Here is a 14,639-nt window from a genome sequence, read left to right on the forward strand (position 1 = left end):
TTCCAAGTATTCAGACCATTTACTCAGTATTTTGTTGAAGCACCTTTGGCAGCGATTACAGCCTCGATTCTTCTTGGGTATGACGCTACAAGCTTGGAACACCTGTATTTGGGGAGTTTCTCCCAATCTTCTCTGCAGATCCTCTCAAGCTCTGTCAGGTTGGATGGGGAACGTTGCTTCACAGCTATTTTCAGGCCGGGTTTTGGCAGAGCAATTGTCCCGAAGCCAATCCCTCATTGTCTTGGCTGTGTGCTTAGGGTCGTTGTTCTATTGGAAGGTGAACCTTCGCCCCAGTCTGAGGTCCTGAGCGCTCTGGAGCAGGTTTTCATCAAAGATCTCTGTACTTTGCTCCATTCATCTTTTCCTTGATCCTGACTAGTCTCCCAGTCCCTGCTGCTGAAAAACATCCCCACAGCATGATACTGCCACCACCATGATTCACCATAGGGATGGTGCCAGGTTTCCAAATGTGATTTTAGTGTGTAAATCTTGGTGGGGCAAAAAAAGAAGTGGAATGCATGCCAGAAAAGCCAATACACAACACAACACTAAACAATACATGAACTGCACTATAACGGTGACAAATGGTGCCCACAAACATAACAGCAGTCCCAACATCTTACCACTGCTACACCTGGCTATCAGCAGAGCCTTGTCTGGCAGCGAAACAGTTCATTCAGCCTCATTTACTGCCTTTTAAAAACATAGCTGATATGGCTGACTTGCTTAAAGAAATGTGGTTTCTAATGACAATTGAGATGTACAAACTATGGCATAAGGGGAAGACAAGTGGATAAGAGGCAATCAGCAATTTCGATTAAGACAATGAGCGAGCTAGGACAGACGTAATGTCAGTCAATATAACTATTTGTTTAGCACTTTTGAAATGTACAGCAACAGAATTCAGAAGATGGGCCGTTCTTATAGTGTTCTCTCTGTACACCAAGTCAGAACAGTAGGATGAATAAAGGGGTCATAGAAGCAGACAAGGAAAGCTCCTAAAATATTTGATTTTTACATTTCTCCAAAACAGTTTATAGGCTACAGACAGAACAGTAGGCAAAATTAAGAGGGGTAAATTATTAGGGTGAGGCACATGGGATACTTACATCTTACCCAAGTGCAGACTATCAGAGGCCAGGAGAGCCTTGTCCACACAGCCACTGTCACCGATTCCTTCCAAACTACTCGTTGAATTTGCGATTTCCAACTTAATATTAATGTCCAATGGCCGATGAGCACCGATACGTTTTATCTATAATTTATCTTTCATATGACAAGGATTAAATTGGATTTGCCAGTAGATCGTCGTCTTGATTCATGATGATGACTGCTTGTCTAGCTTGCTAGCTAAAATTTTGAAAGTATGATGTTGACATGATCAGTCCAATCAAAGCTACTGTACATATAACGTGATTTGAAGTCATTTTATCTGTGGCCAATGACCTTGAGCCTTCATGGATGGGCACTTCTATGGCAGCAGCCGAAGGGCTAGAATTTTCAATGTACCGAGTCAATGTGCTGGGGTACAGGTTAGTTGAGCTAATTTGAACATGTAGGTAGGGGTAAAGTGACTATGCATAGATAATAAACAGCGAGTTTACAAGCAACATAAATTAGGAAAAAGTCGATTCAAAAGTATGAATTCGGCACCCTATGGAAGGACCGCGGATGTACAGGATGTACAGGGTAGGGTGTACAGCAGGGGTGTCAAAGTCAAATGGACGGAGGGCCAAATAAAAAAATCAGCTACAAGACGAGGGCCGGACTGTTCGAATGTTCATTGAAAAATTTTTAAATGACGCATATAGTCTAGTGAACCTAATTGAACCTACTGAAAACCTAACAAATATATTACAATATGATCAGATAAATAAAGCAATATTTTCTTATGGCTCTGTCAGTAATCTTTAATTTTCAACAGACACAAAAGACAAATTTCCTTTATATAAATATCCCCATAACATGAACATTAAATGAAAGAAACCGGTATTCAAGGCACCATCAGTAGACTATATTTTCTATTTTAGCAAAAGTGGGCTAAATTTACTTCAAAGAAAAAACAATAATAGCAATTTTCTATCATCCACTCAACTGAAATATTTTTAAAATATAATTGGATTGAAATACAAAAAAATAAAGTGCAAAAATCTATTAATCAAAAACAACACTTTGTTTAAGGAGAAGTAACATGCAGTGAAAACAAATATTAAATTTTAACTTTTAAACTTGAACTGAGTAAAAACTCTAAATATGTGATTGCACAGTAATGTTCACTTGTTTGAGGTTGAGGGTGATACTTGGTGGTGTCCCATCTTTTCCACAAGTTCATCAATGTTCGGGGTAAGGCTCTGAGCTGAAGAAATCCTCAGAATTGAGTGGAGGTGTTCAGCAGTAAGTCGACTTCTGTGTGATGTTTTGTTCAGGTTCATCAAAGAAAACAGTTGTTCACACAGGTATGTGCTGCCAAACATAGACAACGTTTGAGCAGCCTGGATGCGCAGCTGGGGCATTGTGCCGGGGAGGAAACGGGCGAACTCCGCAGCACCCACTGCCGCATATTTTGCCCTCAGTGCATCATTGCATTGGAGGTCAATCAACTCCATTTGGAGGTTTGGTGGTGAGCTTTCCACGTCAACAGCAAATGGGTTACCGAGCAGTTCCAACCTGCTTTTTTGTGCTTCAAAGTCAGCAAATCGGCGTCGAAAGTCAGCGGCAAGCATACCTATTTTATCAGCCAACTGTGTGCTCGGGAACGCACTGGTAGAGAGCTTCTCTTTCATGGTCTGGCAGCTGGGAAAGTGGCTCAAATTTTCTTTCCGCATCTGCGTCTCCCACAGAGTCAGTTTGGTTTTAAATGCCTTCACTGTACTGTACATATCAGAGATGACACGATCCCGACCCTGCAGCTGCAAGTTTATTGCATTCAGATGACTCGTAATGTCACACAGAAAAGCCATTTCACACAGAAACATTTCGTCTCGGAGTTGTGTTGTGTCTTTCCCTTTGCTGTCCAAGAACAGACAAATCTCCTCACGAAGCTCGAAACATCTTTGAAGCACCTTTCCCTGGCTTAGCCATCGCACCTCTGTGTGATAAGGCAAATCACCATGCTCCGTTTCTAACTCCGTCAGAAATGCCTTGAACTGGCGGTGATTCAAACCTTTGGCTCTGATAAAGTTAACTGTGCGCGTGATGATGCTCATTACATGCTCCATTTTCAAGGCTTTACCGCACAACGCTTCCTGGTGTATGATACAATGATAAGCTGTCAGCTCACCTGTCGCGTTTTCCTCTTGCATCTTTTCCCGTATCTTCGCCACCAGTCCGCTCCTGTGTCCACACATCGCAGGTGCTCCGTCGGTTGTCAACCCCACGAGTTTTTCCCAAGGCAGCTCCATCTCATTTACACATCTTGACACCTCTTCATACAAATCATGCCCCGTAGTTGTGCCATGCATAGGACGTAAAGCCAAAAACTCCTCTGTCACGCTTAGGTTGGAGTCCACTCCGCGGATGAAAATTGACAACTGGGCAATGTCAGAAATGTCGGTGCTCTCATCCACAGCCAAGGAATATGCAATAAAATCTTTTCCCTTTTTCACAAGCTGCTCTTTTAGATTGATGGACAACTGGTCTACTCTCTCGGCAATGGTGTTTCTGCTCAGACTCACATTTAAAAAGAGTTGCCTTTTTTCTGGGCAAACTTCGTCACAAACTTTAATCATGCAGTTTTTGATGAAATCCCCCTCCGTAAATGGCCGGGCTGATTTAGCGATCTCTTCTGCCAAAATAAAACTGGCCTTGACAGCAGCCTGGCCTTGTGATTTGGCTTTTTTGAACAGAGCCTGTCGAGATTTGAGGCCTCGTTTTAATTCCTCTGCCTTTTGTAGCCTTTGTTCCATGTCCATATTCTTGTTTTTGTCCGCGTGTTTCGTTTCATAATGTCGTCTCAGATTATACTCTTTCAGTACCGCCACACTTTCTCCACACAGAAGACACACAGGTTTTCCAGCTACCTTCGTGAACATATACTCCGACTCCCACCTTGTTTGAAACCCCCGGTTCTCAGTATCCACCTTCCGTTTTGCCATTTTTGATGGGTATCTGAAAGTTAATTTTACTGTGATGCTGACGACTGCTGTGCCAATAAATATTGAAATGAAGCAGCCTACTGCTCGGTGCGTCACCTTTGCATTGTGGGAAATGTAGTATTGGTGCGTGTAAAAGATCTGCGGGCTGCCGGCTTGCTGCGGGCCGGTTCTAATAATAAATCAAGATCATCCCAGGGGCCGTAAAAAACCTTCTTGCGGGCCGGATGTGGCCCGCGGGCCTTGACTCTGACATATGTGGTGTACAGGGTGTACAGGGTGTACAGGACAAACATAGGGACAGGGTGTACAGGACAAACATAGGGACAGGATGTACAGGACAAACATAGGGACAGGATGTACAGGACAAACATAGGGACAGGGTGTACAGGACAAACATAGGGACAGGGTGTACAGGACAAACATAGGGACAGGATGTACAGGACAAACATAGGGACAGGGTGTACAGGACAAACATAGGGACAGGATGTACAGGACAAACATAGGGACAGGATGTACAGGACAAACATAGGGACAGGTAGGTGTTTTCAGAATGGACTATATTATTTATTTATTTTTTAAATTTTACCCCTTTTTCTCCCCAATTTCGTAGTATCCAATTGTTGTAGTAGCTACTATCTTGTCTCATCGCTACAACTCCTGTACGGGCTCGGGAGAGACGAAGGTTGAAAGTCATGCGTCCTCCGATACACAACCAACCAAGCCGCTGCTTCTTTAACACAGCGCACATCCAACCCGGAAGCCAGCCGCACCAATGCGCCGGAGGAAACACCGTGCACCTGGCCACCTTGGCTAGTGTACACTGCGCCCAGCCCGCCACAGGAGTCGCTGGTGCGCGATGAGACAAGGACACCCCTACCGACCAAGCCCTCCCTAACCCGGGCGACGCTAGGCCAATTGTGCGTCGCCCCACGGACCTCCCGGTCCGGTTACGGCCGGTTACGACAGAGCCTGGGCGCGAACCCAGGACTCTGATGGCACAGCTGGCGCTGCAGTACAGCGCCCTTAACCACTGCGCCACCCGGGAGGCCCCAGAATGGACTTTTTAACAAGTATCAACTGATGGTGACTCAATGTTGTTGCTCGCATATCATGCAACCAGTTATCAAAACTCAACTCTGCCTCGATATAAGCAAACGGAGTTGAGCGTTCTTCAGCTAATGTTGCTATTGGCTCTAACATTAGAAATGTGAAACGTACTGCATTTACTTGTTACTCTGTATTTAACATGTTTACATTGCATGAACACTTTCCATGGCTGAACTATAATGACTGTGTTGTAACTGTTTGTGATATTGGACTGTATAACCCAGGAAGTTGTTCTAATGTTTACTGAAGGCATAATGGATGGTCAAGGACTGAGAAAACCACGATGCTTATTTGCTTTTAACAGTGTTGTATGTGAAACTTGAATACAAGAATACAGAAATAAAATGTATTTTGTACTGCAGTTGGAATTGTATTTTCTTTTATAAGATGAATCTCATTATATTACACATGATCAATGACACTCAGTGAAAATCACAGGCTGCAATCCACTTCCACGTAGGGCTGTCTCCACGCAAAACTAGTTCACTACATAGGGAAATGGGTGCCATTTCTGCTATGCTCAGTCACATGGCCAGCATGAGGGTGCACTTAGCTCAGTTCTTGTACTGTCGTCAGGGTAACCCCAGATTGACGTTCTCTTGTCTGGGTACATCCAGATTCCTGTTCTGTCTCCAAGGTAACCCCAAGTTGCTGTCTTCCTCTGGCCTGCAGTTGTTCCCAAATCCCGCTGGGGGCGTCAGAGGGCTTGGGGAGGCCCCTTAGCAACTCTCCCAACAGACACACAGCATCCTACAACACATGAGAACACAGGTTACTTCACCCACTACACACCATATTTTTTTCTGGGACAGTTGGTAGTTTAGACGGCCATTTTGGCACAGAAACCTAAAATGATAACAGACCAGAGCAGGGAATGTATTGACAAGACAGAAGCAGAAAGGAACACCACAATTGAATATCCTGTACTCTATGTGCAGTCCGTCTTCCTGTGTTGTACCCTGTTGTAGAGGTGTGTTGTACCCTGTTGTAGAGGAGTGCTGTGTTGTACCCTGGTGTAGAGGTGTGTTATGTTGTACCCTGTTGTAGAGGTGTGTTGTACCCTGTTGTAAGAGGTGTGTTGTACCCTGTTGTAGAGGTGTGTTGTACCCTGTTGTAGAGGTGTGTTGTACCCTGTTGTAGAGGTGTGTTGTACCCTGTTGTAGAGGTGTGTTGTACCCTGTTAAAGAGGTGTGTGTTTTGTTGTACCCTGTTGCAGAGGTGTGTGTTTTGTTGTACCCTGTTGCAGAGGTGTGTGTGTGTTGTGCCCTGTTGCAGAGGTGTGTGTGTGTTGTACCCTGTTGCAGAGGTGTGTGTGTGTTGTACCCTGTTGCAGAGGTGTGTGTGTGTTGTACCCTGTTGCAGAGGTATGTGTTGTACCCTGTTGCAGAGGTATGTGGTGTACCCTGTTGCAGAGGTGTGTGTGTGTGTTGTACCCTGTTACAGAGGTGTGTGTGTAGTTTATCCTCCAGTATGTTATTGTCTAGTTGAGTAGTCTTCCTCCTGATGAAGGTGTTTAGGGACAACGCTGCCTGCTGCTGCACACACACTCCACACACTGATGGGTCATGCAGCTCCGTGTCCATGGCCTGTTAATTCACACACAAACATAGAGAGATACGGCTGAGATACAATGAGACTAAACCAGGGTAGACCCACCAGAACTGATAGACAGTTACTATGCCCAGATAAAGTGTCTGTCTTACCCGTCTCATCTCCTCTGTGAAAGTCTTCATCTTCAGAGCAGAAATTAGCTGTATAGGGACAGGCTCTCCTGCAAGGTCCTCACACTCCCTCTGTCTCCTCACAGTCTTTTCCTTCTGCCTCTCACTCGCTGCTGTAGTTTCTGTGTTCTGTTTTCTGTGTATTTGTATGATCATCCTCCTCCACATCTCACTCTGCAACCCCTTCCTCCCCCTCCCCCGGAGAGCTGTTCTCTCCCCCTCTTCCCCCTTCTCCTCCTGCCTCTCTCTCCACCCCCTCTCCCCTGCAGTTTCTGGGTTTAGTTGATTGTTGACCTGTGTTATCATTCTCCTGCAGTAGATCTCCAGTGCCTCGTTCTCCTCCATACCTAGGGCCAAGACAAAGCTATTTTCACGACGCCAGAAATGCCACTTCAATATCTAGGGAACACAACTTCCGCCAACATGGCGACGTATTTGTTTATGATGTTGCCAACGTAACTTCGACTTTCAAAGGTTGAACAAACCGACCTAATATCAAACACTGTGGCCACTATGTGATATTATTTTCGTGATTTTCTGATCAACTGACGGACAACTGAATCACGTAACGAGAGGAGTTGACGAAAGTTGGATTGATGCTACCTAAAGTAGCTAGCTTTACCGCTGCCAGCAGACCATAACGTCTAGCCTCAACGAATATAGTAAAGTGCACACAACTACAACGTACACGTAACATTAAAAACCTAACCTTGTTGGCGAAATTATGTATCCCCAAACGTTGTGATGAATTAGCTAGCTATTATATAAAATGTAAAACGCGTTAGATAGCTAGTTACACAACCAAAACTACAACAGAGCAAATATGTTCTTCTTGCGAGCGCAGTGCTGCTAACAAGGAGTATTTACCGCCACCTAGCGTACTGGAGAGGGGTAGATGAAGAGGGTCCGAAAAAGAAAAAGTTCATATTTAGAAATACTTTTGGCTAACCTTGTTATCTGCCTGCTTATATATTTTTATGTGACAACATTTTATGTAAATCATGATGCTTTATGATATTATATCATAGTATACTTTATTACCTGCATACATTTTTTGTAGAAACGTATGTTATAGGCAGGCATAATTAAACTACAAAAGCAGGCCTACTTTCAGAAATTGGCTACATTTTCAGTTTAGTTATAAGGACAAAGTAATCTAAGCTATAAGCAAACAATGGTTACATCAAATAATTTCCCTTCCCTGTGTTTTTGAGAGGCGGAAACAGACTTCACTTCCCAAAATGCCTGGAATGTGTAGATAATCTTGGAAAGGAATGTAAGATGACCATGACCACCATACTTCTACAAATGCAGAGGTCTTCTTGATCATGGTTCTGCAGGCAGGGCAGGGCAGGGCTGTGTGAACAGCTGATAGTCTACAACAGCCTCTCTGACAGTCAGACAGCTGCGCACAGACTATAAGTCACAGTGCAAACTAAAGAAATGGAGGTGATGACAGGCCTGTTACACGTAGACACAATACAGCACAAATCATTGATCTTAAAGGATTTCACTACACACTTACACTCTTTAAAAAAAAATGAAACCTAAAGGGTTAAAGTTACTTTTGGTGATTATGGCAAGCTAAAATGAAAAGGGACTGAAGTAATTTCAGATCACACATCATTGAATGACATGTTTGCTGGTAGAGTAGTCTAGTAGTTATTTCTACCACTGACCATCAGAACTAGAAGTGCTGCCTTATCATGTGATCTTTACTCAGGACACAGTGAAACACCAAGGCCCCTACCCACCAACCAAACTCACAGCCTGAGTGTCAGTGTCACTAGTCTATCACCCATCTAATTATAACCCCCCACAGTTCTCCAAGAATGGAAGTTTAGATAGGTCCATCTGTGGGACTAAAAATAGCCCCCAAACAGCACCCAGCCAGCCAGACCCCCTCTCTGCTCTGCTGTGTTAGACAGCAACACATATGCACACCCGTGCGCGCACACACGCACACACACGCACACACACACACACACACACACACACACACACACACACACACACACACACACACACACACACACACACACACACACACACACACACACACACACACACACACACACACACACACACACACACACACACACAGCTCTCAGACCCCAGTCCCTGTGTAGATACAGCAACACATTCCTCTTGGAGTCTCCTCTTCCTCCACGTGACCAACGGACCATGGAGTTATAAGAGAGTGGTAAGTGTTTACTACCAACGTCCCGATTAACATTGTTGGCAGAAAAATCCCTGGTTGGTGACCCTGTAGGTGAGGTAAGTGGAAAGCATTGTTAACCACCATTTGCTGTGTGGCTCTGGGTCTTTGGATCATGGTAGCTATAGCAGGAGTTAAATGGGGAATGGGATTCTGTCTGGGTTGGAAGTTTTTAACAATCCCCAAATCTGTTGCTTTTTGTTCATATTTTCCATGATCATACTTAGAAATATTTAATTTTCAATTCCCCATTATGCCCTCTCTGCAAAGTTGTGCAAACCCATATGGTGAGGATGTGGATTTTACTAATTTAACTCTTGCATAGTAATGTCTTTTCCAAGAAGTGCTCATCCTACTTGGCTTCCAATAACACATTTACAGATGTCTGATAGTAAATTAACTGAATTGTATATATTATTCTGTGAACTGGTCTCTATGTAGTGTGTGTGAGAGATGCATGTAACACAAACATTCCCAGCACTTAAGTGGCTTATCTATTTCTGTCTCTATCTATTCCTGTCTATTATATATTCCCTGTCTCTATGTTTTTACTTTCTATTATATATTTCCTGTCTCTATCTATTCCCTGTCTCTATCTATCCCTGTCTCTATCTATTCCTGTCTATTATATATTCCCTGTCTCTATGTTTTTACTTTCTATTATATATTTCCTGTCTCTATCTATTCCCTGTCTCTATCTATTCCCTGTCTCTATCTATTCCCTGTCTCTATCTATTCCTGTCTATTATATATTTCCTGTCTCTATCTATTCCCTGTCTCTATGTTTTTACTTTCTATTATATATTTCCTGTCTCTATCTATTCCCTGTCTCTATCTATTCCCTGTCTCTATCTATCCCTGTCTCTATCTATTCCTGTCTATTATATATTCCCTGTCTCTATGTTTTTACTTTCTATTATATATTTCCTGTCTCTATCTATTCCCTGTCTCTATCTATCCCTGTCTCTATCTATTCCTGTCTATTATATATTCCCTGTCTCTATGTTTTTACTTTCTATTATATATTTCCTGTCTCTATCTATTCCCTGTCTCTATCTATTCCTGTCTCTATCTATTCCCTGTCTCTATCTATTCCCTGTCTCTATCTATCCCTGTCTCTATCTATTCCTGTCTATTATATATTCCCTGTCTCTATGTTTTTACTTTCTATTATATATTTCCTGTCTCTATCTATTCCCTGTCTCTATCTATTCCTGTCTTTTATCTAATCCCTGTCTCTATCTATTCCCTGACTCTATCTATTCCCTGTCTCTATTTATTCCCTATCTACAGTGCCTTGCAAAAGTATTCGGCCCCCTTGAACTTTGCGACCTTTTGCCACATTTCAGGCTTCAAACATAAAGATATAAAACTGTATTTTTTTGTGAAGAATCAACAACAAGTGGGACACAATCATGAAGTGGAACGACATTTATTGGATATTTCAAACTTTTTTAACAAATCAAAAACTGAAAAATTGGGCGTGCAAAATTATTCAGCCCCCTTAAGTTAATACTTTGTAGCGCCACCTTTTGCTGCGATTACAGCTGTAAGTCGCTTGGGGTATGTCTCTATCAGTTTTGCACATCGAGAGACTGACATTTTTTCCCATTCCTCCTTGCAAAACAGCTCGAGCTCAGTGAGGTTGGATGGAGAGCATTTGTGAACAGCAGTTTTCAGTTCTTTCCACAGATTCTCGATTGGATTCAGGTCTGGACTTTGACTTGGCCATTCTAACACCTGGATATGTTTATTTTTGAACCATTCCATTGTAGATTTTGCTTTATGTTTTGGATCATTGTCTTGTTGGAAGACAAATCTCCGTCCCAGTCTCAGGTCTTTTGCAGACTCCATCAGGTTTTCTTCCAGAATGGTCCTGTATTTGGCTCCATCCATCTTCCCATCAATTTTAACCATCTTCCCTGTCCCTGCTGAAGAAAAGCAGGCCCAAACCATGATGCTGCCACCACCATGTTTGACAGTGGGTATGGTGTGTTCAGGGTGATGAGCTGTGTTGCTTTTACGCCAAACATAACGTTTTGCATTGTTGCCAAAAAGTTCAATTTTGGTTTCATCTGACCAGAGCACCTTCTTCCACATGTTTGGTGTGTCTCCCAGGTGGCTTGTGGCAAACTTTAAACAACACTTTTTATGGATATCTTTAAGAAATGGCTTTCTTCTTGCCACTCTTCCATAAAGGCCAGATTTGTGCAATATACGACTGATTGTTGTCCTACGGACAGAGTCTCCCACCTCAGCTGTAGATCTCTGCAGTTCATCCAGTGATCATGGGCCTCTTGGCTGCATCTCTGATCAGTCTTCTCCTTGTATGAGCTGAAAGTTTAGAGGGACGGCCAGGTCTTGGTAGATTTGCAGTGGTCTGATACTCCTTCCATTTCAATATTATCGCTTGCACAGTGCTCCTTGGGATGTTTAAAGCTTGGGAAATCTTTTTGTATCCAAATCCGGCTTTAAACTTCTTCACAACAGTATCTCGGACCTGCCTGGTGTGTTCCTTGTTCTTCATGATGCTCTCTGCGCTTTTAACGGACCTCTGAGACTATCATAGTGCAGGTGCATTTATACGGAGACTTGATTACACACAGGTGGATTGTATTTATCATCATTAGTCATTTAGGTCAACATTGGATCATTCAGAGATCCTCACTGAACTTCTGGAGAGAGTTTGCTGCACTGAAAGTAAAGGTGCTGAATAATTTTGCACGCCCAATTTTTCAGTTTTTGATTTGTTAAAAAAGTTTGAAATATCCAATAAATGTCGTTCCACTTCATGATTGTGTCCCATTTGTTGTTGATTCTTCACAAAAAAATACAGTTTTATATCTTTATGTTTGAAGCCTGAAATGTGGCAAAAGGTCGCAAAGTTCAAGGGGGCCGAATACTTTCGCAAGGCACTGTATATCTATTCCGGTCTCTATCTATTCCTGTCTCTAGCTATTCCTTGTCTCTATCCATTCTGGTCTCTGTCTATTCCTATCTATATCTATTCACTGTCTATCTATTCCTTTCTATTATCTATTCCTGTCTCTATATATTCCCTGTCTCTATCTATTCCCTGTCTCTATTTATTCCCTGTCTCTATCTATTACTGTCCTTAAGCACAGATGAGTCCTGGTTGGTACAAACCCAAACAGTTTAGCTATGCCTGTGTGTTTGTATTCTCCCTGTCTTTGTCTGATTCCAATTTTTTCTCAGAGAATCTATAAAGGTCATTCATTAACTGAATTGTATCCCCCCTTCTCTCTCTCCTCTCTCCTATCTCTTTCTCTCCTCTCTCCTCAGATGGGGGAGTTGTAACTGTTACAGCTATAGTAACAGTATGGTCCTAGACAGTATCAACACAGCCACCAACCCTCTCAAGATGAGTCTAATGGATGTCTCCAAGATCTTCTCTCTGCTTCAGCCCAAGGAAGAGGATGAGGAGGACAATGAGCATGGCCAGGTACAGCCAATGAGCTTGCAGTGCTTTGTAACTTAGCAACCTATCACTGAGACAGCATCAGTAGACTTGCACAGCATCAGAGGGTGACTTCCAGGTCTACATGGGTGTGACCTAACCAGGGTCGTATTCATAAGGACATCATTTACAAATGACAAGCTTATTTTATTGAACAAGTTCAGATAGTACCTCCCTGCTTCAGTTTTTTTTGTTTTGAGTGTAGTGAATACCACCCAGCAGTGCAGCTCAATAACACTGTGTGTATGGTGGAGGTATAAGTGGAAGTATAATACTGCTCTGTTCCCCAGGCTCTGAACCAGGCAGTGAGCAGTGATGACGTGGAGGTGTTAGCTGAGCTGTTGTCCCAGGAGAGCTACAGAAAGTCTATCAACAGCAGAAGCGGCTGGGGGATCCCTGTTACCCCTCTACGGACTGCCGCAGCACACGGACACCTGAGGTGTCTGGAACTCCTGCTGGAGCACGGAGCGGAGGTGAGATATGGCGATAGAGTACTTTGGACTAGCTTCTCGTACCCAGACGCCTACTCCTGACATGGACTAAAAAATCCTGGTTTAATTTAATCTGCACTTTTAGAGTTAAGGTTGATTCAAACAACAGTCATTTACTCTATGTTACTGTATAAGCATGTTGTGACAGCTGCTGATGTAAAAATGGCTTCAGAATATAAATGTGATTTAACCTATTGATTAATTATTGTTTGGTGATTGATTGGTTTTGCAGGTGGACAGTCTAGATGTGAAGGCCCAGACCCCTCTGTTTACAGCGGTCAGTGGTAAACACCTGGACTGTGTTGTGGTCTTACTAAAGGCTGGAGCCGACCCCAACGGCAGCCCGTACAACAACTGTTCCCCGGTGCTGACCGCCGCCCGCGAGGGAGACGTGGAGGTCCTCAGGGAGCTGCTTCAGTTCGGAGCCGAGGTCGACGTCTGGCCCAAAGTCCCTGAGTGGGCCTCCAACGCCACAGCCTGCAGGGGACCCCTGTACATATCCGCTGTATATGGACACCTGGACTGTTTTAAGCTGCTGCTGCTCCACGGGGCTAATCCTAACTATAACTGTAAGTCAGAGAAGATGCTGGCCAGGATCAAGCAGCCCAAGACGGTGCTGGAGATGTGTCTCAGGTATGGCTGTGGAGTGGAATACATACAGCTGCTCATAGACTTTGGGGCAGACGTGTATCTGCCCACGTTGATTATTGACAAGACCACCAAGCAGAACGAGGCGGTGGCTCTGCTGCTCAAGGAGAGAGGTGAGAACATCACACACACTTGTTTTACTTTTGTGTTATATTTGTGAAACAGTTGTATCATATTTGTTAAAGAATCATTATACATTCGTTACATTTGTTACATATTTGACTGTCACATATTCAGTCTGTTTTGTAACTCTAATTGATTGATGGTTGTTAATGATGAGAACATTGGAGACATTCTCGTATTTCATTGAATTAACGAGAACCTCCCCTGTGTTTTATTTCCAGTTTGTCCCAATACTCTGATGTCACTGACACGGCTTGCGATTCGGAGCTACCTCCCCGTGGTTAATAAAATGACGTCCATAGACCGCTTGGACATTCCCCAGATACTGAGGAACTACCTGAAACATCTCACATGACCTCTATCTCCTGACCTCTGAACTCTGCATGAAGATGATGTCACAAATGGATACGCTATATGGCTGTGTCTCAATAGTCTACAGTGGATTCCTCTGCTTCATCTCCACTGTTCTGAAAACACATGTTAGGTGAAACAATATGGAGGATGTTTTCTGCAAAACTTTCAAAAAAAGTGCAACAATTTCATACCATCCTCTTCTGTCTCTACTGAGTGCATCATGGGCTGCAAAGTCCAGTTTGTTCGGTTTCTATTGTAGGTGTGAATAATAATTATACCAAGTTTGCCTTTGAATAGCTGTAGAGGTTGAATTAAACATGTTTATTTAACTTATTCTCTGTGATTGAATTCAGCAAATGTTTGGTAAATGTAATCATTGGAAATTGGTTGAAGAATGCTGAAACT

The 14,639-nt window shown here is 43.2% G+C and overlaps 2 protein-coding genes across 8 annotated transcripts in view; one reads left to right on the forward strand and one right to left on the reverse strand.

The window, feature by feature from the left end:
* Positions 1-5,150: 5,150 nt before the first annotated feature.
* Positions 5,151-14,639, reverse strand: part of LOC139366508 (uncharacterized) — a 105,791-nt gene continuing 96,302 nt past the window's right edge. For all 5 annotated transcript variants that reach the window (XM_071104048.1, XM_071104051.1, XM_071104050.1 and 2 more), the window contains 3 exons: positions 6,905-7,269; positions 6,635-6,787; positions 5,151-5,951 (listed from right to left, as the gene is read on the reverse strand). In XM_071104048.1, the coding sequence (XP_070960149.1) occupies positions 5,751-5,951; positions 6,635-6,787; positions 6,905-7,269 (719 nt within the window). In that variant the 3' untranslated portion in view covers positions 5,151-5,750. The remainder of the gene's footprint in view (positions 5,952-6,634; positions 6,788-6,904; positions 7,270-14,639) is intronic.
* On the forward strand, positions 8,845-14,563 carry LOC139366513 (ankyrin repeat and SOCS box-containing 12b). Of its 3 annotated transcripts, none has more exons than XM_071104075.1 (5): positions 8,845-9,125; positions 12,444-12,603; positions 12,909-13,091; positions 13,342-13,870; positions 14,102-14,563. In XM_071104075.1, the coding sequence occupies exons 2-5, from the start codon at positions 12,481-12,483 to the stop codon at positions 14,233-14,235; spliced, it is 969 nt and encodes a 322-aa protein (XP_070960176.1). In that variant the 5' UTR covers positions 8,845-9,125; positions 12,444-12,480; the 3' UTR covers positions 14,236-14,563. The 3 variants fall into 3 exon arrangements, with proteins under 3 accessions (XP_070960176.1, XP_070960175.1, XP_070960177.1); XM_071104074.1 differs by having other exon boundaries at positions 9,074-9,199; XM_071104076.1 differs by lacking the exon at positions 8,845-9,125 and adding an exon at positions 9,130-9,194.

The sequence above is a fragment of the Oncorhynchus clarkii genome, chromosome 14, assembly GCF_045791955.1.
Source record: "Oncorhynchus clarkii lewisi isolate Uvic-CL-2024 chromosome 14, UVic_Ocla_1.0, whole genome shotgun sequence".
NCBI classification, from domain to species: domain Eukaryota; kingdom Metazoa; phylum Chordata; class Actinopteri; order Salmoniformes; family Salmonidae; genus Oncorhynchus; species Oncorhynchus clarkii.

Coding starts and splice junctions, on each gene's coding strand:
- LOC139366513 (XM_071104075.1), top strand. CDS start 12,481: ATGGTCCTAGACAGTATCAACACAGCCACCAACCCTCTCAAGATGAGT. Junction 12,604..12,908: donor AGGACAATGAGCATGGCCAG/GTACAGCCAATG, acceptor TCTGTTCCCCAG/GCTCTGAACCAGGCAGTGAG. Junction 13,092..13,341: donor TGCTGGAGCACGGAGCGGAG/GTGAGATATGGC, acceptor TTGGTTTTGCAG/GTGGACAGTCTAGATGTGAA.